The sequence below is a fragment of the Macaca thibetana genome, chromosome 17 (assembly GCF_024542745.1).
Source record: "Macaca thibetana thibetana isolate TM-01 chromosome 17, ASM2454274v1, whole genome shotgun sequence".
Taxonomy (NCBI): domain Eukaryota; kingdom Metazoa; phylum Chordata; class Mammalia; order Primates; family Cercopithecidae; genus Macaca; species Macaca thibetana.
The window spans coordinates 762,920-788,307 of record NC_065594.1 but is presented as its reverse complement, the minus strand read 5'-3'; the positions used below and the strand labels follow the sequence as shown (position 1 = coordinate 788,307).

The 25,388-nt window shown below is 49.1% G+C and overlaps 1 protein-coding gene and 1 long non-coding RNA gene across 5 annotated transcripts in view; both read right to left on the bottom strand.

Annotated features, from left to right (window-relative positions):
* The window catches only part of CRYL1 (crystallin lambda 1), a 140,834-nt gene that overhangs the window by 2,950 nt on the left and 112,496 nt on the right, over positions 1–25,388 (bottom strand). For all 4 annotated transcript variants that reach the window (XM_050766748.1, XM_050766747.1, XM_050766750.1 and 1 more), the window contains 2 exons: positions 21,104–21,298; positions 4,708–4,813 (listed from right to left, as the gene is read on the bottom strand). In XM_050766748.1, the coding sequence (XP_050622705.1) occupies positions 4,708–4,813; positions 21,104–21,298 (301 nt within the window). The remainder of the gene's footprint in view (positions 1–4,707; positions 4,814–21,103; positions 21,299–25,388) is intronic.
* Positions 8,860–19,095, bottom strand: LOC126940706 (uncharacterized). The gene is made up of 2 exons (XR_007720887.1): positions 15,943–19,095; positions 8,860–15,896 (listed from the first exon to the last, which is right to left on the bottom strand). It is a non-coding gene; the product is annotated as an uncharacterized LOC126940706 (long non-coding RNA).

Here is a 25,388-nt window from a genome sequence, read left to right as displayed (position 1 = left end):
TAGCGTTTCTGGAGAACAGAAAACAACCTACACATTTATTTCATTTGGGAAATTATTTACTTCACTTTTGCTAGTTGTTTATGTATTAAAACGAAAGGAGATAAATCTAGACACAAATACAGTTTATTCTTTCCTTTTGGGGTGAGGGGCAGAGACACAAGAATCAAATTGAAAATATATTAAATTAGAAGAAAATGGGAAGAGTGGCTGTGGCTGCATATCCCCACCTTGCAGGCAGGCAGGTGCCCTCACAAGACCCCTCAGCAGCCGGTTCCATCTCCCTCTCCTACCAGAGCAGCAACAGGCCAGGGGTTCAGTTCACGCAGCACTTGCCCTCTGGAACATTCTCTGAGCAAGTGTTTATCTCCCCCTGTCCTGTGAAACCATTTGAATCTCCCAAGAGCTTTCTAGAACTTTCTTTCCTTCTGCTTTTGTAAAGTTTTAAAGGGACATCTATTTCTACAAAACAGAATAAAGCATTTTATTCTAATGCTTTATTCTGGAATAAAGCTGGAACTCATGATAGTGCAATTCATACTTTTCCCCATTTTTATTCAGGAAACCCTTTGAAATGTCAGTCTTAGTGATATAAAAACTTTTTGTAACATGCTGTTGGGACGAAGAGCCCTCACTGTCTGTGACAAAGTTCAGGTTCCCACAGCACGTGCTCACCATGAGACGAGTGCAGCCTCCAAGGGCAGGAGTTCACCGTGACTTAGACTCACGACCTGCACCTGCCTGATTATTTACAACCATGTTCCAGTAAACTTATGACTGTGATTGTTCTTTGCAACTCCCCCCCTTCCATTTTAGGGAGGTATAATTTATTTTCAACAATTATTTTGGTTTCTCTACACCATAAGAGGGGAATTGGGTGTAAATTACTCTAAAATGCCAATTTCTTTGGAAATAGGAAAAGCACAACACAGCCCACGTCACTTTTGATCCCCCTGGTCTGCCCTTCCCCATGATTTCTATCGAATCCAGCCTCCCCTGTATTTTTTCTTCTATGCTTCCATGCCCTCTGTCCTTCTGAGTTCTAATTCTTCTAAAATCCTTGTACAGCTTGGCTTTTTAGAAGATTCTGAACCTAATTTCTTAAGAGATGCTTATGCAGAAAAAGAAAAAAGGTAGAAAAAAGAATTGATTCTCGTGAGATTGGATGTAGCTTAACTTGCTGCTTTCTAACTTGGGAGCCTTGGGCTGTGGGCCTCTGAGGAACAGCGGGTTTGAGTGAGTGCCCAGGTGCACAGGCAGGAATCCTTTCTGTTCCCATGTATGGAGCAGGCACCAGAGGAGGCCTTGACCCCAGCCCGAGGCCACAGCCACTAGGAGGGATTCCAGACATCAGCTCCTTGGAGAGCCCTGATTGCCACCCATACCGGGGAAGTCCGGCTTTCCTTCACACAGCTGGGAACCCGTACCTACGTGAATCACCTGCTTTTTGGAGACAGGGTTTCACAGAACTCATTAAGGAAGATCAAAAATGCCTCAAAGCACAGAGCGACATTATCTCATTCCTCCTCTCAGGATCAAATTCCCACCTGAGTGAGGACTTGCCCAGGGTAGGGGAGGCAGAACCGACCTGGGCCCCTCACCTTACCTCACCAAGTCCCCGCCCATCGGCTCACCTTCTTCCACTGGCTGGCAAATAATCACTTCCCGTCAATCAACCAAACCCACTAGCCACCAGGCATCTCAGTTTTAACAAAGGCAAGTGTCTACACAGGAGAGGAAATCTGTGAGGCAAAATGGTAAATAAACATCCACTTCCCCTGGAGGTGATTTCCATGCTGCCAGATTCTGAGATGTCCTCATTTCAAGTGGAACAAAACGCAGGAGGAACCCAAACAGCCCCAGGGACAAGACAGAGCAGTTCGTCTCTCTACTGACCTGTGAGTCTAAAGCTTAGCAAAGAAATAAACCCGGCTGGGAAACTCTAGGTACCTGGCTCTAGAGGCTTCTCCACGCCACAGCAAAAATCCTAATCTGTATTTATTCCTCTCTCTGCACTTGTGAATCTTTTTGGAAGAATTTTAAAAACTAAAAATAAAACAACAACAACAAAAAAAACTAGAAAAGTAGTACATGAAACAAACAAGACAAAACTCTGTTTGAATACAACATTTATTAAGGACTTAATAGGTGCCAGCAATCCAGCTAAGAGCTTCCATCTGGTTCGATTCTCACACCACCCTGAGGAAGCAGTTACTGTTGTCCCCATTTCACAGATGGGGAAACTGAGACGCAGTGAACTTAAGTCACTTGCCCAAGGTTATACAGCCAGTAGGCTGGAAAGCCAGGGTAAGGAGTTGGCCCACTGGCTCCACAGGCCAGAACCACCATTCTGAGGGCACGTCCTTCAAGGGTGTTGTTTGTAAAAGGAGCCAAAAGGCAATGGCGCGCTGGCCTCCTGTTTCTCAGACACTATTTCATTAGATTAAAAATAAATCCTAAAATATTTGCACTAGTTCTAGATAAATGGTAGCTTTTCAGGCTAATAACTATCCTTAACCTGAGATTCTGGCTTTATGAAAACAGTATCAGAAGAGAAGAAAAATTCTCCCAACTCCAATCTTGATATATTCTGGGTGACACAGGGAAGAATGATGAACATCTCCATGGGTTCCCGGCCAGATCTTATAACTCTCCAACTCTGGTCTTTGGAATGCTCTGAAGTTGAAAGCTACATCCGTCCACCATTATCATATGAAGCCAATTAGGTTTTCTTATCATATCTGCTTTGTTTGAAAAATTGTTATGGGCCTCCTTCCTGTCTGCCACTCTATTTGATTCTTGAGTTTCTGGTTTCATTGGCTTCTGTTTCTATTTGTTTGAAAGTCAAAGCTGTTCTCAGTTCTGTCCCTATCTATTTATTATGACACCTCAATTATCTTATTTTTCTCAAGAAGAAAAAAGAAGAAAGAAAAACACCGTGGTTATCAGGCAGCGTCTATATACATTTCAAATGTATAAATTTCTATACATTTCAAATGCTTAAATATATATACAAATCTAAATACATTTCCAATGCTTACATACGCTCACAAGTTTTGAGGTTCTGGTTGAAAACACCGTTTGAAATGATCTAAGACTTTGTGTTAATAATACAACAAGACTCTTGTTTCATTGCATGAGGCCGTCTTTCTCTACATTATCTTCCTCTCTTCAGTGGTTCTCTTCCCATAAAACTAACACACAAGTGCTGGAGCAGATTCCCCTTTTCCCTCCACTCCTCTTAGCTCCTCTTAGCTTGATTCTGATCAGGACTGAAGCAGAGGACACGCGGCCCATCCACTTCAGAAATCATCTGTGCACCTGCTATGTGCAGGAACAGGTCTAGTAAAGCTGCCTTGAATTATTCATCAGACAGCACATTTCATTAACTACTGTGAAAACTGACTGAACTATTACCAAAATGTAATACTGAAATTATAGAACTGAAGTCAAACAGACGGAGGGAGGTCACAACCTCTTAACCTCCCCTCTCATGGAGGGAGCTTCCTCTCAACTTCTAAACCTCCCACAGGCAGGCAACCAAGCCCCCTGCTCAGTTACCCGCTTAAAGCATGGACCTTTCCTGGACATCAGCTCCTGTTACTAGAAAGTTCTTCCTGCCATGTACTGAGCCCAAACCTGTCTGTCTGCTTGCCATTTCCAGTCTTTCACTCCACTTCCACCCCACAAAAGATACAGACCGAGAGACATACAAGAGAGCTGGTCACTTTTTTCTAGATGAGCCCCAGCTTCTCAGTATCCTTTGTTAAATGCAGACCATGGAGCTGCAAACAATAGTTCTTTTCTCTTTCTATACGTTTTCCAAGTTAGTAATATTACTATTAATCTATAGTAGCTGTAGAAATGTATAACACAGACAAGCAAAAAGATACTAACAGTTACTTACAATCTCAGTACCAAGAGATAGCTGGCAATAATATCTAGGTTACATCTCTCTCCAGATTTTATACATAGTTTTTAAAATTTACTTCGTTCTAATCTGCTATAAGTTTTATTGGTTATCAAATGACATCTTCTTTTTGGATCAATTAAAATCTGGTTGACAGAGTTTCACTCTCAGAAGCTTCTTGTCCTTCTCAAGTCGTCTTTCCTTTAGAGTTACCAGATCACAGATAATGGGCTCAGACCTAATTTCCCCCAAGCCTTCTGGAGGCGGCATCTGGCCAGTGTCTGGTCTGCCCCACCCACAGGCCCCTCCCCAGCTCCCAGGCTGTGGAAGCCCTCACTGTGGGCCCCCTAGCCTTCTAGAAGAAAACCTCGCTCATATTTGGGCAGAAGATACATCCAGCAGAGGTCCCTGCGGGTTAAGGGTTAAGTCACCTCCTGTCTTTTCTTCTTGCCTCTGGAAATAATGTCATCATCTTCCTCAGGAAACTACCACTTTCACTTCTGCCAGGCTGGGTGACACGCAGCGGAGTTTCCGTGACATCACCCACCTCTCTTCTTTCGAGCAGAAGAACAGAACGCACCACACGGAGCCCTGCGGTGCATGCACTCCGCACGGACTGACATCTCAGTGCACAGCGTTTCGCATCCCTGCCTCGTCTGTGAAACACCAGGGCTGGCCATCATCTCCTATATATCCTACTGTCTCTATTCAGTTGTAAGAAAAGGCAAAATGTGATGGTTTACAAAACCCATGACAACACTAAATAGAATGGAATTCCTAACCTGGCCCCAGATACATACCTTCTGCATTGAGATGCATGGTTTCCAGGGGTCCAATGAACGCATACCGCATGCCCAATCCTTCTGACATGACAAGGTCCAGGTCGCTAGGAGACACGATTCCTTCCTACATGGAGAAAATGGGCGGCATAGATGAGTTCTGTAAAAAGACGATTACATGACCACCACTTCCATCCTAACTTCTTTAAAGCAGGATCCCAAAATCTTCTCCAAAGCACTATACAGGCTGAGTACCATTTATCTAATATGCTTATGACCAGAAGTGTTTTGGATGGCTGATATTTTCCAGATTTGGGAATATTAGCATATGCATAATGAGATATTTTGGGGAAGGGACCTGGGAATAAACAAAAAATCTATTTATGTTTCATACACACCTAGCCTGAAGGTAATTTTACACAATATTTTCAATAATTTCGTGCATGAAATAGTTTGTGTACACAAAACCATCAGAAAAGCAAAGGTATCGCTATCTCATGTCAGTGCTCAAAAAGTTTTGGATTTTGGAGCATTTTGGATTTTGGATTTTCAGATTAGGGATGCTCAACCTATGATAGTATTTTGATTGAATTTTGCAGGACAAAACTATAATATTATTGTATGTTATAAATGGCTTGACGTGGTGGCTCATGCCTGTAATCCCAGCACTTTCCGAGGCCGAGGTGTGGAGATCACCTGAGGTCAGGAGTTTGAGACCAGCCTGGCCAACATGATGAAACCCTGTCTCTACTAAAAATATAAAAAATTAGCTGGGCATGGTGGTGCATGCCTCTAGTCCCAGCTACTCAGGAGGCTGAGGCACAAGAATCGCTTGAACCCAGGAGGCAGAGGTTGCAGTGAGCTGAGATTGCACCACTGCACTCCAGCTTGGGTGTCAGAGCGAGACTCGGTCTAAAAAACAAGTCATATATATATATGTATATATATATGGTTTTTTTGTGTGTGAAATGGTCAAACACAAATTCACCTTTTCCGTCCCTGCAATCCACTAGGGTTTGAAATCAATTCCTCTTGACCTCCCTGCCTCCTCATCTCACCCTACAACCAACAGACAGCCTGCAGCTGCAGGGAGTGGGAGAGGCTGAGGACAAGGGGAGCGTGAGGAGGGGGCATCCTAGGAAAAGGGCAGGAAGGATTTTCTAGATTTCTGCCTAGGACCCGGGGGGAGTAAGATTAGAGCCACCAACAGACGTGGGAAGGTGCTCTCCAGGCTTCACCCGCCTGCAAGTCCGGCCTTGTTCAACTTTTAATGAGTTCGTAAAAAGTGATATTCTTTGATGAAATGCAGCTTAGAACCATGGGTTTGTTTGCTAAGGTGGGGCCCTAGAATCTTCTGCAATGTAAATTTCAAAGCAAGAGGCAAGTTGTTATGTGTTGAGGTTGGACGTCTGATCAGCCAGCTGTGTTCCTTGGCCTCACGTGGCTTTGGGACGGAGGCAGGGAAGCGCAGATAATGATCTGCGGCCCCTCCCGTCGGAGGATGCCTCCCCCTTGGGCATTTCCACTGGCAGGAGGGCGGGCGGAGGGAAGCCGCCACCTTTTCCGCTCCACGGCCCAGACGGGCAGCACTCCGCGGAATCCGCCGCCCCGGGTCTCATCGGATACGTCTGGGCGCTGTGTTTTCCCGCAGCTCGGTGGGGCAGAGGCAGCGGCGCTGGCTCCGTGGACGGTGCGGCCCGCCCTTCCCATCGCGGCCTGGGCCCCGCCTGTCCTCGGCTGGGCCCGGTCTCCCTACCCCGGGGCACCTCCCCACGCGCGCACCCGGCCCCAGCCACGGCCCGGGCCGCTGGTCCACAGCGCGTCTCCCTCCCCGGGGTGCGGGCAGAGCCTGCCTTTGCCCAGAGGCCATCTCGGAGCTGGGGGCCTGCTCGGCCGAGGGCTCTGCGGGGACCGGCACAGCGGCCTGCAGGGAGGCGCCCTCTGCCCTACTGCGAGCCTGGGGCGGGGCCTGGCTTCCAGGTGCCTGGGCCTCCAGGGCAGCCCCAGGGGTCCCCCAAGAGGCGAGAAAAGGGGTTCAAAACCCCCGCCGTGCCCCTTAACCGGCTCGGCGGGCGACACCCCGGTGCCTCGGGTCCGTGTGCGGGTCTAGACACCTGCGTCTGCAGAGAGCGCGCTGGCGAGGCGGGAGCAGGGGCCCGGCCCGGGAACGAGGACCGCCAGAGCCACGCCACCGGCGAGGGCCAGGGCCACTCACTGGGACCCGCAGCAACCTTTTGGACAGCCACTTTGCGTTTCGTTTTGTGTGCGCACATGGGACACACACGCATCGAGACTGAACAAGCCACAGTCCACGTTTCCAGAAGTTACAAAGCAAACCCCCCGGCCTCGACCGCCGCACACTCCGCCCGCTTCTGGCCCGCACCTGCCCTCTGCGGTGGCGGCTTTCCCGCTTTAGACCGGCCGCCCGTGTCCACATTCCTCAGCCGCAGCGTTTGCCGCTGGTCCGTTTCTCATCTTCCTGTAAACGGAATCACTGAGCGCGCGTCCCTGCATGACTTGTCTCTCACCATCCTGTTTCTCAGATTAGCCTGCGTCATGTGTCCATCTCCTTCATGCAGGGACCTGCGTTTACTCTCCCACCCTGCGGCCGTGGGCCTGGGGCTAGTCTGGGGCTCCTGTGCGCAGGGCAGCCAGGGACACGCGCAAAGGGCCCAGAGCACGCGTCTCCCCCTCGCTGCGGCCCGGCCTCCAGCACGGTGTGGAACAGGTCCCGTCGCGCCTCAGCCTCGCCACGCTTGGTGTCCTCACCCTTGCAAAGTATGGCTAATCTGGTGGGGTGAAGTGGGATCTCACGGGTTTCCTGCGAGTTCTAAATCACCCTACCCCATGTTCACTGTGGCTGCTAAGGAAAGCGAATCAGTCCGTGCAGGTCACTGCGAAGGTGAGGAGGGTCGCCTCCTTTCCTCCCAACAGCAAAGCTGTAAGGGGTCAGGCGCATCGTGGGGGTAGGGGAGAGCTACAGAAGGCCCACAGAAACGCCCGGAACCGTCAAGAAGCCTGTGTGGAACACAGGCACTGCCGCCTGCTCTCCCTGGCAGGAGGTCTGGAGGCAGGAAGGGTGGCTCCCTGCCCTCTCTCCAGGCTGCTGGAAGGCCTGGGCTGTGGCCCCTCGCACCCCCATGGGCTCTGGAATGCTCTGGAATGCTGTGAAAGGCAGCCAGGCGGCCTGCAGACTGTCCCTCACCCTTGGTTTCCAGGCCAACATTCCAAACAGCCCCAAGTGTTCATTTTAGTATTCAACCTGGGAAGTACGCAAATACGGAAGCCACCCTGTACTTGCCGTGTTATTTGGCTTGGCTCTTTTAGAATCGTATTGAGTATTTTTAGAGCCGATTTTTAAAAAATCACTTTTAGGATTGCAAAATAGAAGAAACGTGCGTCCCCCAAGAGCAGTTCCTTTTGGTTTGTGTCATCTGAGCTAACAGCTCCCGACTAATGCCTGAGAAGGGTCCTCCATGCTGCCCCATGACGTGGGAGGAGCCACATTCCCTCCAACTCCCGTGTTCTCAGCTCTGCCTGATTTCATCTAGAGGAGGGCTGTCGGTCTCCCATCAGTCACTATTCACCAGTAGAACAAGTTAGAAAAGGGGAAAACGTTTTGATACTTTCCCCTTCTCACTCCTCCTTTCTGGCCCGTTTGAATTTGTGAAATAGTTTCTTAAAGCTTGAGTTTTTACCAAGAAGCTAAATACAGAGAAAGAAAAGGACCACAAGGCATTCTGTTGAGAAGCTCCACAACGAGGATTTCATGTCCCCAAGGCAAACATTTGAGTTTTCCCTGCTGCACTTGGTGCCGAACTAAAGCTTTCCCATATGGGATGTTCTGAAGCTCAGGTTGCTTAATTTTGCCACTGAGCTCAATTCCACCCAAAGCCTTGTGACATCTGTGACCTAATATTATCATAACAATGACAAATAATCATTTGCTTATATATAAGTGGCACAGCAGTTGGGTATGTATACTTTGCACCTGATGTGGTGGGAGAAAATGCCCAGGCTGAAAGGAGCCACAAGACTGTCATCCGTGAAGGAGAAAATGCAAGATAGTTACTAACATACCCAACTGCTGTGACACAAATATTAAGTAGAATGAAAGGTTTAGGGATGTATCACTCAGGGTTCTACCAGACAGAGCCATAAGATTCACACACATACACACATACATCCAGAGTTTTATTTCAAGGAATTGGCTCATGTGACTGTGGGCCTGGCAAGTCAGAAAGCCATGGACAGGACTTCAGGAAGGCAGGCCGGCAATTCCAGGCAGGAACTGCCCACAGTCTGCAGGTGGAATTTCTCCTTCCTTAGGGAGATCTCAGTTCTGTTTGCAAGGCCTTTCAATGAACTGAATTTAGCCCACCCAGACTATGGAGAATAATTTCATTTACTTAAAGTCAACTATCTACCAAATACCTTTCCAGCAACATCTAAACTGAGTTTGACTGAGTGACTGGATGCTGTAGCCTGGCCAAGCTGACCCTCTCAGGGGACAGATACCCTCGGGGATCTTGGATCAAGCACTTTTGTTTCTTTGTGGGGTTGTGAGAGGAGGAAGCAAGACACATCTAACAATTAACAACATAACAATAGCAAAGGGTTAACAGATGTGGTGGTACGTACTCTGGTCCTTCAGACAGTCCCAGAGGAGGAAGGCAGGAGAGAAACTTGCGTGCTGGAGGCACACGATATTTGATGGGTAAATCCTCCGTGACTATCTCCTCTACTGATTACCAGCGACACAGAATCATCTTTCCTTCTCTGTAATCATCCCATTCCTAGATTTAATTTTCTGGTTCATGTATTTTTTGCATGCCCTCATTTTCACTTGCTTTTCTCATTTTTCTTCATATCATTCTTCCTCATCCACTTCTTTTTTACTAATTCCCAGATTTTGATCTATTTTGTTTTGCTCTACTTTTTCCCCAAACTTGGTCCTGAATTTTCACATTTTTCTTGTGCAAACACTACCATAACTTTACTACTACCATCACCACTAGGAACACAGACTTGCTAGCCAGGAATTTGGATGAGGTTCTATTCAAGTCCTTCCACTCCTCAGCCAGAGTTTGGGCACAAGTCCACTGTCAACTGAGAAACAGGAGAAAAATTAAGAGTCAGGAGTCACAAAAGGTTTTATCTTAGGTGAGTGTCAAATAAAGAAATGCAAGAGTGAGAAGGAGAGTACTCTGCCACCGTCAGCCCTACGAGGGCGACATGAAGCAAGCACTGGGCTCGTGTAGATCACCCCAGGGCAGCGGCCAAGAAGAAAGGATTACACCAGCACGTCCACCTTAGTCTCTAGTGAAAGAAAGGATAGAACAAAGTTAAATCTCGGTGATTTCCTCATCTCCAGAGATGTTCAAGGACTGACCCAGACAAGAACAATCACTTGTATAGAACTAACTCGAGCATGAGCCGGGGTACTAGACTCTCCCTCTGAGAAACATCCAGCCCTTGCAAATGCTATGGGGAGTTACAGAGTTAGAGATTAAGTCTATTCTCCTTATTATTATTATTGAGATGGAATTTCGCTCTTGCTGTCCAGGCTGGAGTGCAATGGCGGGATCTTGGCTCACTACAACCTCCGCCTCCCGGGTTCAAGTGATTCTCCTGCTTCAGCCTCCGGATATCTGGGATTATCAAGCATGCATCACCATGCCCAGCTAATTTTGTATCTTTAGTAGAGACACGGTTTCTCCTTGTTGGTCAGGCTGGTCTCAAACTCCTGACCTCAAGTGACCCACCCACCTCAGCCTCCCAAAGTGCTGGGATTACAGGTGTGAGCCACCGTGCCCGGCCTAGATTAAGTTTATATTGAGAACTATCACAATGATTCATGAGACTCTCATGAGAAACTAGCCAGAATTGTGAGTTTGTTCCCTCCACTTATACACACTGTACCCACATGTTTCCGTTTTCTATGCTCTTCACCACATGTTGCTTCTCCCACATGCAGCAGGAAACTGGCTCCATGGCAAGGGTGGAAAAGATGTGACCCAGCGGTCCCCACCCACGCCACCTTCCAGGGAGAAGGTGAGGCCGAGATGGGACTTTAATAAGTCGAAAATAAAAGACTGCTAAGTGCTGCCCCACAATTACTCAGAGGCTTGTGGTCAGGTTTGGGAGCTGCTCGGCCTGTTGCCAGCACTTACAAGCTTTCTTGGAAGCAAGACACAGACATTCCTGCGGAATGACTTGAGCAAATTTTGCTAACGCTACAAGGGTTGATTGAACACCACCACACTGAACTGATGCAAGAGGACACTGAATCACGCCCATAAAACACCCGTCCTGTCAAGAGCCTTCCGAGAGGACGCGCAGGAGTCAGCGCTCCGGGGAAAGAAGATGAGAAACACCGGGTGGACCACCCCGGCCAGGCTGCTGGGAACAAGCCTACGTGCACAGCTGCCGGAGGAGAGGCGGGTCTCCCCTCTGGGGGCATCTCAGCTACACCTGTCAAGTCATAAAAATGTTCCTCTCCCACAGGGCAAGCCCACTCCCAGAATTATTCTGGAAAAGACTTCAGAAGGAGAGACCACCTGGGCAGAGAGGCTCACCGAGGCCTGACCTTAACACATCCCCCAATAAGGGAAAGATTGGATTTAAAAAAAAAAAAAAAAAAAAAAAGACCAGCTAAATGAAATACCATAAAGCCATTAAGAATGAATAAAAACTTGAGCAGCATGTTCATAATAGAGACTAGACAGGAACAAAGGAAACTGACGGCAATTTGAATTAGGGCAGAGCAAACATAGGTGGTCTTTTTCCCTTTGACTTTTCTTTAAAATAGAGTTTTTTTTTTTTTTTTTTTTTTTTTTTTTTTTTGAGACAGAGTCTCCCTCTGTTGCCCAGGCTGGAGTGCAGTGGCAAAGTCTCAGCTCAGTGCAAGCTCCTCCTCCCGGGTTCAAGCGATTCTCCTGCCTCAGCCTCCCGAGTAGCTGGGACTACAGGCGCCCGCCACCTCGCCCGGCTAATTTTTTGTATTTTTAGTAGAGACAGGGTTTCACCGTGTTAGCCAGGATGGTCTCGATCTCCTGACCTCGTGATTCGTCTGCCTTGGCCTCCCAAAATGCCAGGATTACAGGCATGAGCCACCTTGCCCAGCCTAAAATAGAGCTTTTAAATAGAAACAACAACAACAACAAAAATGGAAAGGAAAGAGAGGAAAGACTTTGCCCTAATAAAAGGGGCATTCCGGAGGACTTCAGGCCCCAGTGCTAATTCCTGGTGCACTTTTTGTTAGTACACTACGTGTATAATGATGCTTTCGGGGGAAAAACAACAGTATTACAGAGTCTGAAAGAAAGGAAAGGCCTCGACTTTTAAAACAAATACAACAGCAAAAAGAATCCATCGTGTATAAATATGAGTATGTTCACTTCCCTTCTATGAGGGCAGTGATACGTTCATTGAGGGTTCCTCTGGGAATACCGTTTACTACAATAAGTTTTAACGCAAAGAGTGTAAGCCCTGACACCAAAAACAGCCATGGAACACAAGCCCCATATCTGCCTGCTCCCCACATCCTTACCCAGAGACATGTCCAGCCTTGATGGTCCATGGGGCTCCAGTGGCCTCACCTGGCTTCTACCTGCAGCTGATGGAAGGCACGAAGGCTGGCTCCCACAAGGGAAGAGGGATGCGGTGTAATCTGTCACCTCCCGCCTCCCTTCTTTTTGCCTTTTCTCTTGGGGACTCCTCACCCCCATCTTCTACTTCTAGTGACCCTTACCCCTGGCCTGTTAATTTCCCAATTTCAAACTGAGGGAGCTGAAATCCATCATTTATATTTACTGCTCAAGCACCTATTGGTAATGATTGCTAGAAGGTGTTACAGCAAGAGCATTTTCATTTATTTATTTTTATTTTTTTTTTTTAGAGTTCGAATACTAACATAGAAGCTTTGCGGCATTTTGGGGATTTTTAATGAGTATGTGGTTGATGTTATTTATTTGCTTGCTAATGGCAATACAGGTATCAGGTATCTCTAAATTCATAAATCAGCAGTATCTCTCTTTTCAATAGGGTTTTCTTGCTCACCAATGTGATTACTCAGAAAATGGCCACCTACAAAATAATAAATAATGCTATAAAAAGTCTACTTCTTATGGAAAATTGCTGCTAGAAAAACAAATCCCAATTAAGGCCACGTACGGTGGCTCACACCTGTAATCCTAGCACTTTGGGAGGCCAAGGTGGGCAGGTCATTTGAGGTCAGGAGTTCAAGACCAGCTTGGCCAACATGGAGAAACCCCAACTCTACTAAAAATACAAAAAATTAGCCAGGCGTGGTGGCATGTGCCTGTAGTCCCAGCTACTTGGGAGGCTGAGGCACATTATACACTATGTATATAATGATGCTTTCAGGGAGAAAAACAACAGCCCGCACAGGCCTAGCCCAGGGCAAAGCCGCAGAGGGAGAACACAGCCTTTCTGGGGTGATGTGAGCCTCAGAGCAGCAGGAAGAAAAGGCAGCGCTGAGATACATGGAACTCTGGAAGCCCCATCAGCGATTCACTCAGATGCTTCAAATGTTGTGTCTTAAAAATATCCTAAACTCTCAGGGTTCAGTTTTCAACTAAGTAAAATGTAGAACCCCTCCAGCTGAGGCGTGGCGCAGAGGCCGGACTTGGCTGTTTCCTGGCTCCCCCAACTTCCCCATACGCTGGGCCCATCGCTCTATGTGACTTTGTGCCAAAACCAGACATATGTCACCAGTGTCGGCGCTGTGCTATTTTACTCAAGCCTCAACGTTTTCCCCCGGACACATTCCGGGTGCCCCACAGTCTGAAGCAAACCACAGCAGTTCATTTCCAACACCGTCCTTCTCCAGAAAAGCTGCCAGCAGGACCCTATCTCCTGTTGGCAGTGGCTCCGCACAGGCTTCCTCTTGTCAAGCTCTGCTGCTTCCAGCCACAAGACTGCTGTTCCTGTCCTTGACCTCAAAGCCTACCAAACGATGGTGGAGCCCGGTTCTGCTCCTCCTTGGAGCCCCTGCTTTGTACCGATTCTCTTCCAGAGTCGGCATCTGAGTAACCATCAGTGGGCCTGCCTTGCTCTGTTACAGGGTCTCAGGGCACCTGCTCACGTTGACAATGATGTTAAAAGCCACTCAGTGAAATGGCAGAGCCTCCCTGGACTGCCGGAAAAGGACAGGCCACGCAGGCAGCCTGCTGAGACGGCTTCCTGCTCAGAAAATGAAATAGGTGAGAAGGCAACTTCCTGGGAATTCAGGCAGAGGTGGAGAACCAGACCCATATGAATGCTGGCTGGTAAGAGGAGAGAAGAAATCAAAGGACCATTCACCTCCAAGTGAACACAGCGCATGTGAGAGAAATGTAAGAGGTAGTTACAGCAGCAAATGTAAACATTTTAGGCCATCTTCCCCCCAGAATATGTTCATGCCCTCGCCTCCCCTTTGTGTAACCTCCCAGTCTGCCAAGGAGCTGCTGATTTACATTCTAATTGCAGCATAACAGTTCATAACGCAGCGGATTACGCGCAAACCCGGCCGACAGCTCGAGACCAGGCCCTGGTACACAGAGGCCCCACTGTACAGTCGGCAGGCGGATACACCCGAGCACAGGCGGTCAGCTACAATCAGTCATGGGGAGGGCTGTTTCCAGGTGTCCCTCCTGAGGGACCTGCTTCTGCCCACACAGGCCCATGACTCCTAAAAGGAAAACCTCCTAAAAGGAAAACCTAATCACAATTTGCATCCCTGCTCAGGAAGTCAAACGGCTGGAGGCGGGTGGCTGATGCTAAGCATGCAAGCAGTATGACAAGGGAGATCCCCTGGGGCATCGCTCTCCATCAGGTCCACGCGGGGCAGGTCTGTCTGGGTGAGCTTTTGATTTGGGAGAGTGATTCTCATCCTCTGTGCAGTTACAACATATTGTTCATTCGTTCTAATATGTTTGTGTTTTTAATTAAAAGTGAATTAAGTCTATCTTTATTTTAAAAAAAAGAAAAAAAAGAGCGTCTCACTATGTTACCCAGGCTGGTCTTGGACTCCTGGGCTCAAGCAATCCCCCTGCCTCAGCTTCCTCGGTAGCTGGGACTGTAGACGTATGCCACCTGCCCAGCTACTTTTTTTAAATCAATTTTTACATCTTTTGGTATAACCAGAGGTATTCAGTGTCTTAAAACTAGGACTGTGAATCACAGCTACATAGTGACCACATGAGAATCTCCAACTAAGTAGAAGCTGGTTAGAGCTGCACGTTGTATCTTTTTTTTTTTTTTTTTTTTTTTGAGATGGAGTCTCGCTCTGTGGCCCAGGCTGGAGTGCAGTGGTGCGATCTCAGCTCACTGCAACCTCTGCCTCCCAGGTTCACGCCATTCTCCTGCCTCAGCCTCCCAAGTTGCTGGGACTACAGGCTCCTGCCACCACACCACGCCTGGCTAAATTTTTTGTATTTTTAGTAGAAACAGGGTTTCATGGTGTTAGCCAGGATAGTCCCAATCTCCTGACCTCGTGATCTGCCCGCCTCAGCCTCCCAAAGTGCTGGGATTACAGGCGTGAGACACCGCGCCAGGCTAGCTGCACATGTATCTATCGTGAGCCTGGGGTCAGAGAGAAAGGGTTAGAAACAAGGGACACACATAGAGACACATACACAGCCAGGGACGTGGTATCTGCATACCAATGATATTCAACAGAAACCTCTGAGTAAGTTTGCCACAACAAGCCTCATCTGCCAATTTTACTACACGATCTCTGAGATACGCTTCATTAACTAAAACAATGTCTCCTAACAGTCGTGTCTGAAATAAAGCTCAGTGATGAAGTTCTGGAATCTCAGGGCCCCATCCAGATGCCCCAGACCACACCCGCCCTGACAAATCAAGAGACCAAGCACTCAGTCTCTGCAGCCCAGGCCCTAAGGACAGCACAGGGATGACCTCATTCCGAAGGACAGGCAGAACCCAAGGTCAGCAATTTCCGGAGCTCATCACACCGACTCACACCAGCAGGCTGAGAACCTGCCGAGGGTTGCGGGTTCAGTCCCAGGCACCTCCACATACCCTGTCCTCATGGGAAAGAACTTACAGGCAACAAACTCAGCTACTGTCCAGCCAGAAGTCTATTGTCACAACACAATGTCCTTCATTATGCTAATGCCTTAAAAATGTAGACCTGAAATGATATCCCAGCCAATGAGATCCTGTCACCCGGGGAGCGTGACCTGAAATATCCCAGCCAATGAGATCCTGTCACCCGGGGAGCGTGACCTGAAATGATATCCCAGCCAATGAGATCCTGTCACCCGGGGAGCGTGACCTGAAATGATATCCCAGCCAATGAGATCCTGTCACCCGGGGAGCGTGCCTCTGGCAGGGGAAGTAAGTGTCAGTAGATTGTGGCCAGACATGTCCATCTGGCATTTCCAAGACCACAGGGCTGCTTCATCCCAAATCCGAAGCCAACTGGAAGAGAAACGGAGTGAACATCTGTGAGATGGCACAACAGACCTGGCTCCTTCATTCCCTTGGCTATCCGGGTGTCCGTTCCACCCCACGAAGGTCTGAGGACTTACAGGTGATGCACATGGGAGCGTGTCATAGCCCAGGATGCCACAATGAAAAGAAAAGAAAATGCTTGTCATTCCCAGTGCTTTCTCTTTCTGACCTAGAAATGGTGCTGGCAGTGTGGCTCCCCTCCACAAACCCCCATAGTGAGGGAGCCTCCCTGCTACCCCTGCCCCTTTCTTAGAATGTCTCTTTAATGCTGGGCTGCAGGTGTACAAATATGGTCCCGGAGTGAGTGAGACTGAAAACGAGAAAATAAAAGGAAATAAATCAATGAGACAAAAACTTGCTCCTCGAAAAAAAAAAATAAATAAATCAATAAAATTGATAAACCTCTAGCAAGAGAACAAAGACAAAAAGAGAGAGGACACCAATCACCAATTTCAGGAAGGAAACCAGGGATATCACCACAGACCCTGCAGCCATTGAAAGACAAAAAGGAGGACTACCGAGAACTTTACGCTCTTAACAACTTAAAAGAAATGGACCAATTTCTCAGAAACGACAAACCATCAAAACTCAATCAAGATGAAACAGACAATCCAAATGGTTCCACAACCATTAAAGAAATTAAATTCATAATGAGAAAGCTCCCAGAAAAGAACCCCACCTTGGCCCAGATGGTTTCACTGGAAAATTCTACCAAATATCTAAAAATGCATTAACAAAAATTATACACAATCTCTTCCAGAAAATAGAGAGGAGGAAGAACTTCCCAATTCATTGTATGCAGCCGGAACAGGCTGAGTATCCCTAATCTGAAAATCTGAACCCCAAAGTGCTCCAAAATCTGAAACTTTTTTAGCACCAACATGATACTCAAAGGAAATCTCACTGAAGCATTCCAGATCTCAGAGTTTTGGATTAGGGATGCTAAAACAGTAAGTATATAATATTCCAAAATCTGTAAACATCCAAAATCTGAAATATTTCTGGTCCCAGGCATTGGGCTTCTCCAGCTGTATGACCTTGATACCAGAATCAAATAAAGATAGCACAAAAAGAAGAAATCTGCAGACAAATATCTCCTATGAATTTAGATGCAAAAAAAATTCACAACCAAGCATAACCAGGTTGAATCCAGCAATCCCAAGTAGGATCATTCCAAGTATGCGAGGCTAGTTGAACACGCGAAAGTCAATCCATGGGATCCCTTGGTATCACCACTTAGTGAGTGGCAACGCAGCTTCTTCTGCCCCACCCTGACATCAGCAGCAAGACACTGTCACGGGTGGAAATGCAAGCCGTCCTTCCATCCTGTTCTAGCTCCTACCTCAACTTGGAGGTCAGACCCCTGGAAATTCACACTCTCCTATGATTTGTGGAGAGCTGCCTCACCTGCAGATGGCAGGGGTGGCAGGGAACGGCATTCCTTCCTCACCTGCTGACCCAGTACCCACACGCCTGGACAGAGGCACACAGCTCGTTTCCAGCAGGCTCCCTTAGCGCCCTGAACCAAGTCACCTGGCACCTCTCCTACCCTGAAAGCATCCAGCTCTACCCAATTAACGTGCCACGCAAGGGTCAAACAGAACCTCAGCTTACTTTGTGAGCCCAGAGGATCCTGAGACAGAAGCGCCCACACCAGTGAGTCCTAGAGGGGCAGTGAGTCCTAGTTGCCCCTGCCAACGCTCATTCCATTCACTACAGTCAAAGGTCAGGGGCCAGGCACTCTGGCCACACATGGAACCCACGCCAGGCCTCACTGAGAAGGAGAAGCTCTGCAAGGCCTTTGGAGCTTTTCAACTTAAAACACGCACAAGCCTACTTAGTCTCTTCTGTGAAACTTCCCCAGTTCGCTCCTTTTGCTATTAAAAGTTGCTCTTGAAAGTTTTGAGGTAAACTTGGAAAACACCAAATATATGTTCAACTATTGAAAGACTCCAAAACGAAAATTCAAGTTCATCTGGGCTTGGAAGTTGTGAGTCAAAGGGGTGTCACTGCACCCTGTGTTCTACTGTGGCTTGGAGCAACTGTACGGATTTGCGAGACGGGGAGGTGGGGCCCCGGAGAGGCTTGCTCACCTTTGCTGACTCGCAGTATCTGGCATGGAAACCGGCCACAGCAGCATAGATTTTCCTACAATAAAGTCAAGAATCCTTAAAACAACCCACCAGAACTGTGTCAGGTACACCGCTGTCTGCTAGGTGGGAGGCACACTGTGGCTGGCACAATCATGGTGGGCAAGATTTCTCCAGGGCCACACTGAGACCAGGCATGGTTCTGCCGCGCGGCCCCGGAGCCGTCCGGAACACAGGGTACCCACGTGGATGCTCGGGAGTGCATGTCAGCAGCTACTTCAGGAGCACGGTCATGACCAGCGCGCCAGTGCTCCAGTTCCAGCAGGCTCCCCCAGCGCCCTGAACCAAGTCACCTGGCCCCTCTCTCGCCCTGAAAGCGTCCTGGCTCTACCCAATTAACACGCCAAGCAAGGGTCAAACTCCAACCTGCTACTGGAGTGCTGGCACGCTGGTGGTGACCCTGCTCCTGAAGTAGCTGGCCAGCGGAGGTGCTGCCACTGAGCGGTGATGGTCAAGGTCAGCACCACGACAAGCCCTCCCTCCTCCCCGAACGCCTCCGTGTTCCCTCTCCGCCAGCCTTGCCCCATAACTAAAGCCCCTCACACCTTGGAAGTCATCCCTATGGTGCTCGGGGTGCTGGGTAGCGCCATTCCCACCCCACCCTGCCAGGAGAAGACCTGCAGTTTCTAGAACTGCCTGGGGCCCGCTACCTGGAGATAGATCATCCTTATTTTTAGAAACAAATTATCCTCTAGACTTTCACCAAGGTAATTCTTTGGGTTTTTTTTTTTTTTTTTTTTTTTTTTTTTTGAGACGGAGTCTCACTCTGTCGCCCAGGCTGGAGTGCAGTGGCAGGATTCAGCTAGCAACTCCGCCTCCCGGGGCCATTCCCGCTCAGCCTGAGAGCTGGGATAGCCCATCATCCTAGTTTTTTTATTTTTTAGTAGAACAGGGTTTCAATTATCGTCTCCCGACCTCGTGATTTCACCAAAGGTAATTCTTTGGGTTTTATTCACATTGTCTTAGTTTCCCATTTCTCTTGACCTCTTCCTGTTCTGTCACAAACTGAACGCTGCTAGATTCTGGCGCTCAGTTCCTTATAGGGACTCCAGGCACGTGAGTCCCCACAGCAGCCAACACAGAGACATACGCAGGCTTCGCTTTCTCAGGAGGCACGTCACCGCGGAAAGCCAGGAGTAAGAACGTTCCTGCTAGCCAGTAACACAGTGTCACTCAGGCTGCCATGACCACGAAGCAGGACGACCGAAAGCACGGGGACATCGCGAGTCAGCAGAACTACCAGAGCAGCCCACCTCACCCCTCCCGCCCGCCCTCCTCGAGCAGCAAAAGGAAACACCAGAGTCCTCCATGGCTCCTGCAATGGAGAGTTCTTTGTGTACACCTTCCCCCCGATCCCCTTACACCAGAATCCCACACTCTTCCTTGAATGGGCTCACACCTTTCAGATTGGAGAAAGCAAGATTTTACTCAGGGTGCTAAAGTATCTTACAAATAAAAAGTTGAGATTGCCTGTAAAACCCCACAAGGTTTTAATTCAACAAGTGAACATGGGCAAGGAGTCTAAAGTTGTTCCTCTTTTCTAGACAAATGGAAATATTTTAAATAAATCTCCAAGAAGGTTCTGATAGATCAGTGTTTCTTTAAAAATACCTTGACACTGACTGATATTCAATAAATTACTAAGAAATTCAAACCGCCGCCGCAACAGCGGAAATCCGAGCACTGTTTCTTGAAAATACAGGAGCCTTAAGTGGATTTAAAGATCAGGACACAGAATCGAGGCAAATGCACCCGACAGTCCAGTCAGACAGTGAACCTAACAGGGAACCCAACGTGAGCAGCAGGCTGCGGGAGGCCACGTCTGTCACGCACACCTGCCTGGTTTGGAAGAACTGCTGGGAAATTGAAATGCAACACTCAAGGAAGCTGGGGCACGGTCAGCTTCCTGGCTGCCATCTCAGGCAAGGCTCGGTGTGTGTCCGTGCGAGTCCCAACAAGGAACTGTGGAGCCAGGTGCGGATGACTCGAGCCCGAGCAGCGTCCTCCCCACGCTGTGCAGCTGGGTACTTCCGGCCCTTGAGCCTTCCACAGTGTTTTTGCAACACAGGCGTGGGCAGAGTCTTGCCTTCCCCCTGCAGAAGCTGGGCAAGTGCCACCAGGGAGGCTGGACGGCTCCACTCCCAGGTCCCGAGACTTCTCCGCCTCGTCCTGGGGTCCAGCTGACCTATCTCCCCCAGGCGCCAGGACCCCTCATGCAAATGTACACGGGAATGCGTGCAGCCAGGCCATTTCCTCACCTCCATATAAAATCCTTTCATTAGAGGATGATGTTAAATATATTTACATATCATTTCCTCTTTATATGTAAGACAAGCATTTACTCTAACAAGAATATTCATCATTTCTTTCTCAAGCTCTTGAAACAATTAGGTTCCTTCAGGAGACAGAAGTTTACACAAAATATAATTTTTTTTCTTCTTGAAAAATTATAACACTGAGGGGTAAAAGCTGACTCTGTGGGAAAATGCAGTGGGCCACATGGGTTATTATGTCCAATGCTATGAAAGGGCAAAAGGAGAGAAGCCTGTCATCGCGTCCTGGTATCAGGTGACTGTAAGAAGAACCTCTCGGGCAGACAATGAATTGCTGCATTTTATTTTGTTTCTAAAGCTGGCCCTTGGTCTCCAGAATAGAGCAAGAAGAACCAAGCAGCCTCTGACTTTCCCAGCTTCCAGGCTTTCACTGTCCTGCTCAGCTTCGGGAGGGAGGGAAGAAGAAAGGAGCAAGGAAGGGAGGCAGGAAGAGAGGAAGGGCACACACACCTCCACCAGCCGCCAGGCCTCGCTGATGATTGCATACTGCAGGCGGTTCAGAACAAAGCCGGCCACCTCCTTCTGGACTCGCATGGGGCACTGTCCAATCTTCTTCATCAGGGCGTGGGTTCTGTCCACCGTCGTAGGGGCCGTCTCCGGGTGGGGGACCAGCTCAACCAGCGGGATGTAGTACGGCGGATTCACCTTAGGAGAGAGAGAGAAGTGGGGGAGTCAAGGAAATGACCCTGGGTTTGAGGCACTGCACCTACCCTGAATGGTTAGGAGCAGCAGATGCATCTTTGGAATGGTGCCTTTAGATTCAGTGGCCAACAACAAGATACTTGAGAAAGAAATTTGTTCACAAAGGAGAGAGAAAAAGGGAACCTGATGCAGAATTGTGTGGTTTTATTAAAAAAAAAAAAAAAAAAAAAAATACCCAAAATACAAAGTTGGAATTTGGAGGAACAGCTTGCTATCCTGTATGTTTACGGCTAATCTTCACAGCCCTGGCCTCCCCAGGACAGAGTCTCTCTGCTCCCATCTGTCTTGTCTTCAAAGCTTCCTCCCAGCCCACCCCCTGAGAATCATGTCTTCCCATCTGCAGTCACCACAGGCTCTGACATTCTCCTGTGTCAGTGTTAAAAATTATTAGCAAGCTGGGTGTGGTGGCTCACACCTGTAATCTCAGAACTTTGGGAGGCCGAGGTGGAGGGATCACTTGAGCCCAGGAGTTCAAGACCAGCCTAGGCAACATAGCAAGACCCTGTCGCTACAAAAAATTAAAAAAATTAGCTAGGTGTGGTGTTGTGTACCTGTAGTCCCAGCTACTTGGAAGGCTGAAGTGGGAGAATCACTTAAGCCCAGGAAGTGGAAGCTGCAGTGAGCCATGACTGTGCCATTGTACTCCGGCCTAAGTGACAGTGCCAGATGATCTCAAAAATAAATTATTAGCAGTGTCTTCCCAAAACTTGGTATTTCCTTAATTCCTCCATATTGTACCTTAAGCGTCTGCCTCTTCCAACCTAACATCACCTTCCTGCTCTAGAAATCAACAAGCATCAACACACCTCAGCAGCCCCAGCACCCCGACGAGCCCAAGACAGGAAGGCACTGTACAGGTGAGTGAGCCCTGAGGGAGGACCCCGGACTTTACCATTCAACTCTTGTGTTCTTGGTTTACTTTGAGAAACTGTTCTTACAGATTCCTCACAGGGAATTATCAAATGTCCATAGAAAACAGTGCTTGGTAGAACCTGACTGGCCTGAGCGCTGAACCAAGTATACCACAGCAAAAACTGGTCTCCAAATGGTGCTTTTAAATGGGTTTTCCTCCACCATATGGGTGACAAGTAGAATGTCACATTTGCTCAGTGATGCTTCCATGAGCAAAAGCTTCCATTTAAAGATGACTCCCACAGAAGAGGGAAGGAGCAATAAGGACCATCCTGGGCACCCGCTCTGCCCTCTCAGGAATCAGGAAAAGATGGCTCCTGTTTCCAAATAGACAGATGGTAAATCGATGTCTCAGGAATCAGGAAAAGATGGCTCCTGTTTCCAAATAGACAGATGGTAAATCGATGTCTCGGTTAAACACCTGCCACTTACTGAATTCTTATAGAAATACTTAACCTCTGACCTTTTGAAAAATCAAGATTAGAAGAACTGGAAGTGTGTCTTTCTCAGATGAATTTTGCTTTATTTTATATAAAGCAGGCATGCTGGGGCTGGGGTCTTTCAAACATTGTAAGCCTCACTGGTAGCAAAAACAGACGGAGACAAGGAGTTAGAAAGCATTTCTATTTAAAACTCACCAGTTCCCTCCGCTCAGTCTTCTCTGCAATTTTTCATGCTCACACTTTCCCTGAGTGATGGAGACCCCCAGCCTGACACAGTGGCCCACCTGTGCCCACTCCCTGGTGTCACCACCAAGACTCGAGGACACAGAACACACCTGCGGGTGTCACACAGATCCCAGCCTCACCCTGGAGCCGGATGCCTTCCCTTGGGCACATCCCAGCACAGACTTGTCTCATGCGGGTTACCCCCACGGTCCCACACCCTGGGAGGTTCCTGATCTCAGTGAGAATGTGTCATATCCCCACACCCAAGTCAGTGCCAGAATAAGTGTCCCTGGCCCCTGCCTCTCCCTAGCCCCTCTCACTTTCCACTGAGAGGCGAGGCCAGCTGAACTTCCTGGGTCAAGTGTGAACTTGGGGAACTTTTCTGTCTTACAAAAGGATTGTAAAACGCACCAATCAGGAACTTTCCTGTCTTACAAGAGGATTGTAAAACGCACCAATCTGGGCTCTGTAAAATGCACCAGTCAGCAGGATTCTAAAAGTAGCCAATCGCGGGGAGGACTGAAAAAGGGCACTCTGACAGGACAGAAACGGAACATGGGCGGGGCCAATTAGGCAATAAAAGCTGATCACCACCCCGCCCCACCCTGGGGCTCAAGTCCAGTGTCTTTCCTTGCTGCGGAAGCTTTGTCCTTTTGTTTTTCACAATAAACCTTGCTACGGCTTACTCTTTGGGTCCGTGCTATCTTTAAAAGCTGTAACACTCAACACCAACGTCTGCTGTTCATGAAGTCAGCAAGACCACAATCCACCAAAACCAGGAACCCACCGGCAAGAACCAATTCCGGACACACCATCAGCTACTATAGTCCTGTTACTTCTCTTCATTCTTCTCTCAGAAAAACCATTGCCACCGCCACCCTCAGCTCAGGGCCCGCGTTTCCAAATAGATTCTGCACTCCCTTCATGGGACTCCTGCTGGTGTCTCAGCCCCTCTATCTCATCTTCCCAGAGCAATCCGTGTTGTGGCAGGAGCCTATCCAATCCACAACAGCAGCAAACAGAACGGCTGGGTGCAGGGGCTGGGGTGGGGTGGTGGGAAGTTAGGGTTTCATGGGTAGGGGATGCAGTCTTATAAGACGAGAAAGTTCCATGGATCCTTGGTCGTGGTGGTTTAACTAAGGAGAATGTCCTTAATGCCTCCGAACTGCACACTTAGAAATGGCTAAGACGGTAGATTGTTATGTGTATTTTACCACAGTTACAAACTTTAAAAGTAAAAAACAGGACTTTGCTCATGACTTCTCCAGCGAAACATCTTGCAGGGCTCCCCAGCACCCACGGTAACAAGGCACGCGGCTGAGTAGGATGCAGAGGCCAGAGACTGGGGCCCCACCCAGCCCCCCGAAACAGACTTCCATCCACACCGACTTCCATCCACACCTGCGTGTCCACCTGCCGAAGTCGCCGCAAAAGGACCTTGGGGTCTCCTGGCTGGGACAGTCTCCCTAACCTCAGCCCTCGGCCTCTGACCCAAGAGGTCAATCTTGTCCATCAGGTCAGGTGCCCTTTGAATTGACCACCGCAGCGGGGAGGGGAGGAGACCAGCGAGGAGACGAGGCAGCTTCCCCCGCCCCCAACCTTCCGTGTGGGACTGTGCGCGGTGGACTGAGAAACGCCCCCGAAAGGGTTAGACAGATACCACGGCAGCGCCGCGCAGGCCGCGGAGCACAAGGGGCGCATTCTTCCCCGCCGCGCGGGGCCGTGTGACCGCGCCGACAGCGCCGCCGCCCGCAGACTCCCTTCCCCCCCGCGCCGGGACCAACCAAAACGGCGAGGACCCCAGGGCCGACAGCGCCCTCGCGGGAGGCCCAGACTTGCCAGCCCTCGGTGTTCCGTGCTCCGTGGACAGCCCATCCCCTCCGCCGCGCGCTCGCAGGGAGGCTCCAAGGCAGCTCCGAGCGGCCGCAGGGGCGCGCACATGTGCAAAGGGACGCACAGCACGGGCGCTTGGCAGACAGCAAGCCCTATGGGGTCCAATATTTACCACCAACACCAGGGCAGATGGCTTCAGTGTCAGGCGTGGGTGAGTCCGGAAAGGCCAAACCCGGGCTGGGGCGGGGGACGGGGCTAACTGGTGGCCTCTCCCCCCACGCCCACCGCACGCCCCAGTCTGCCAGCCGCGGCCCCTTTCCCAGGCAGACCCGTCCATACAGCACAGTACTTGGTGGGCTCGAAGCCCCCACTAGCCCCGTCGGACCATCGTCTTCCCAGACTGAACTAAGGAGGAGAAAGACCGAGGAGCTTCTTTGTAAAGTGTGGCGTAAACTATCAGTAGAAAACTGCCACTCTGTCAGTGCTCAGTAGAGCTCAGTAAGGCCTGAGACTGCGATGCAACGTGCACACCGTTGTCACGGACAGGCCCCAGCCGGCACATCCTCCTCCCCCAGCCCCTCCACGTGGGAATTCCGGAGTCACTGCCACGAGGAGTCGAG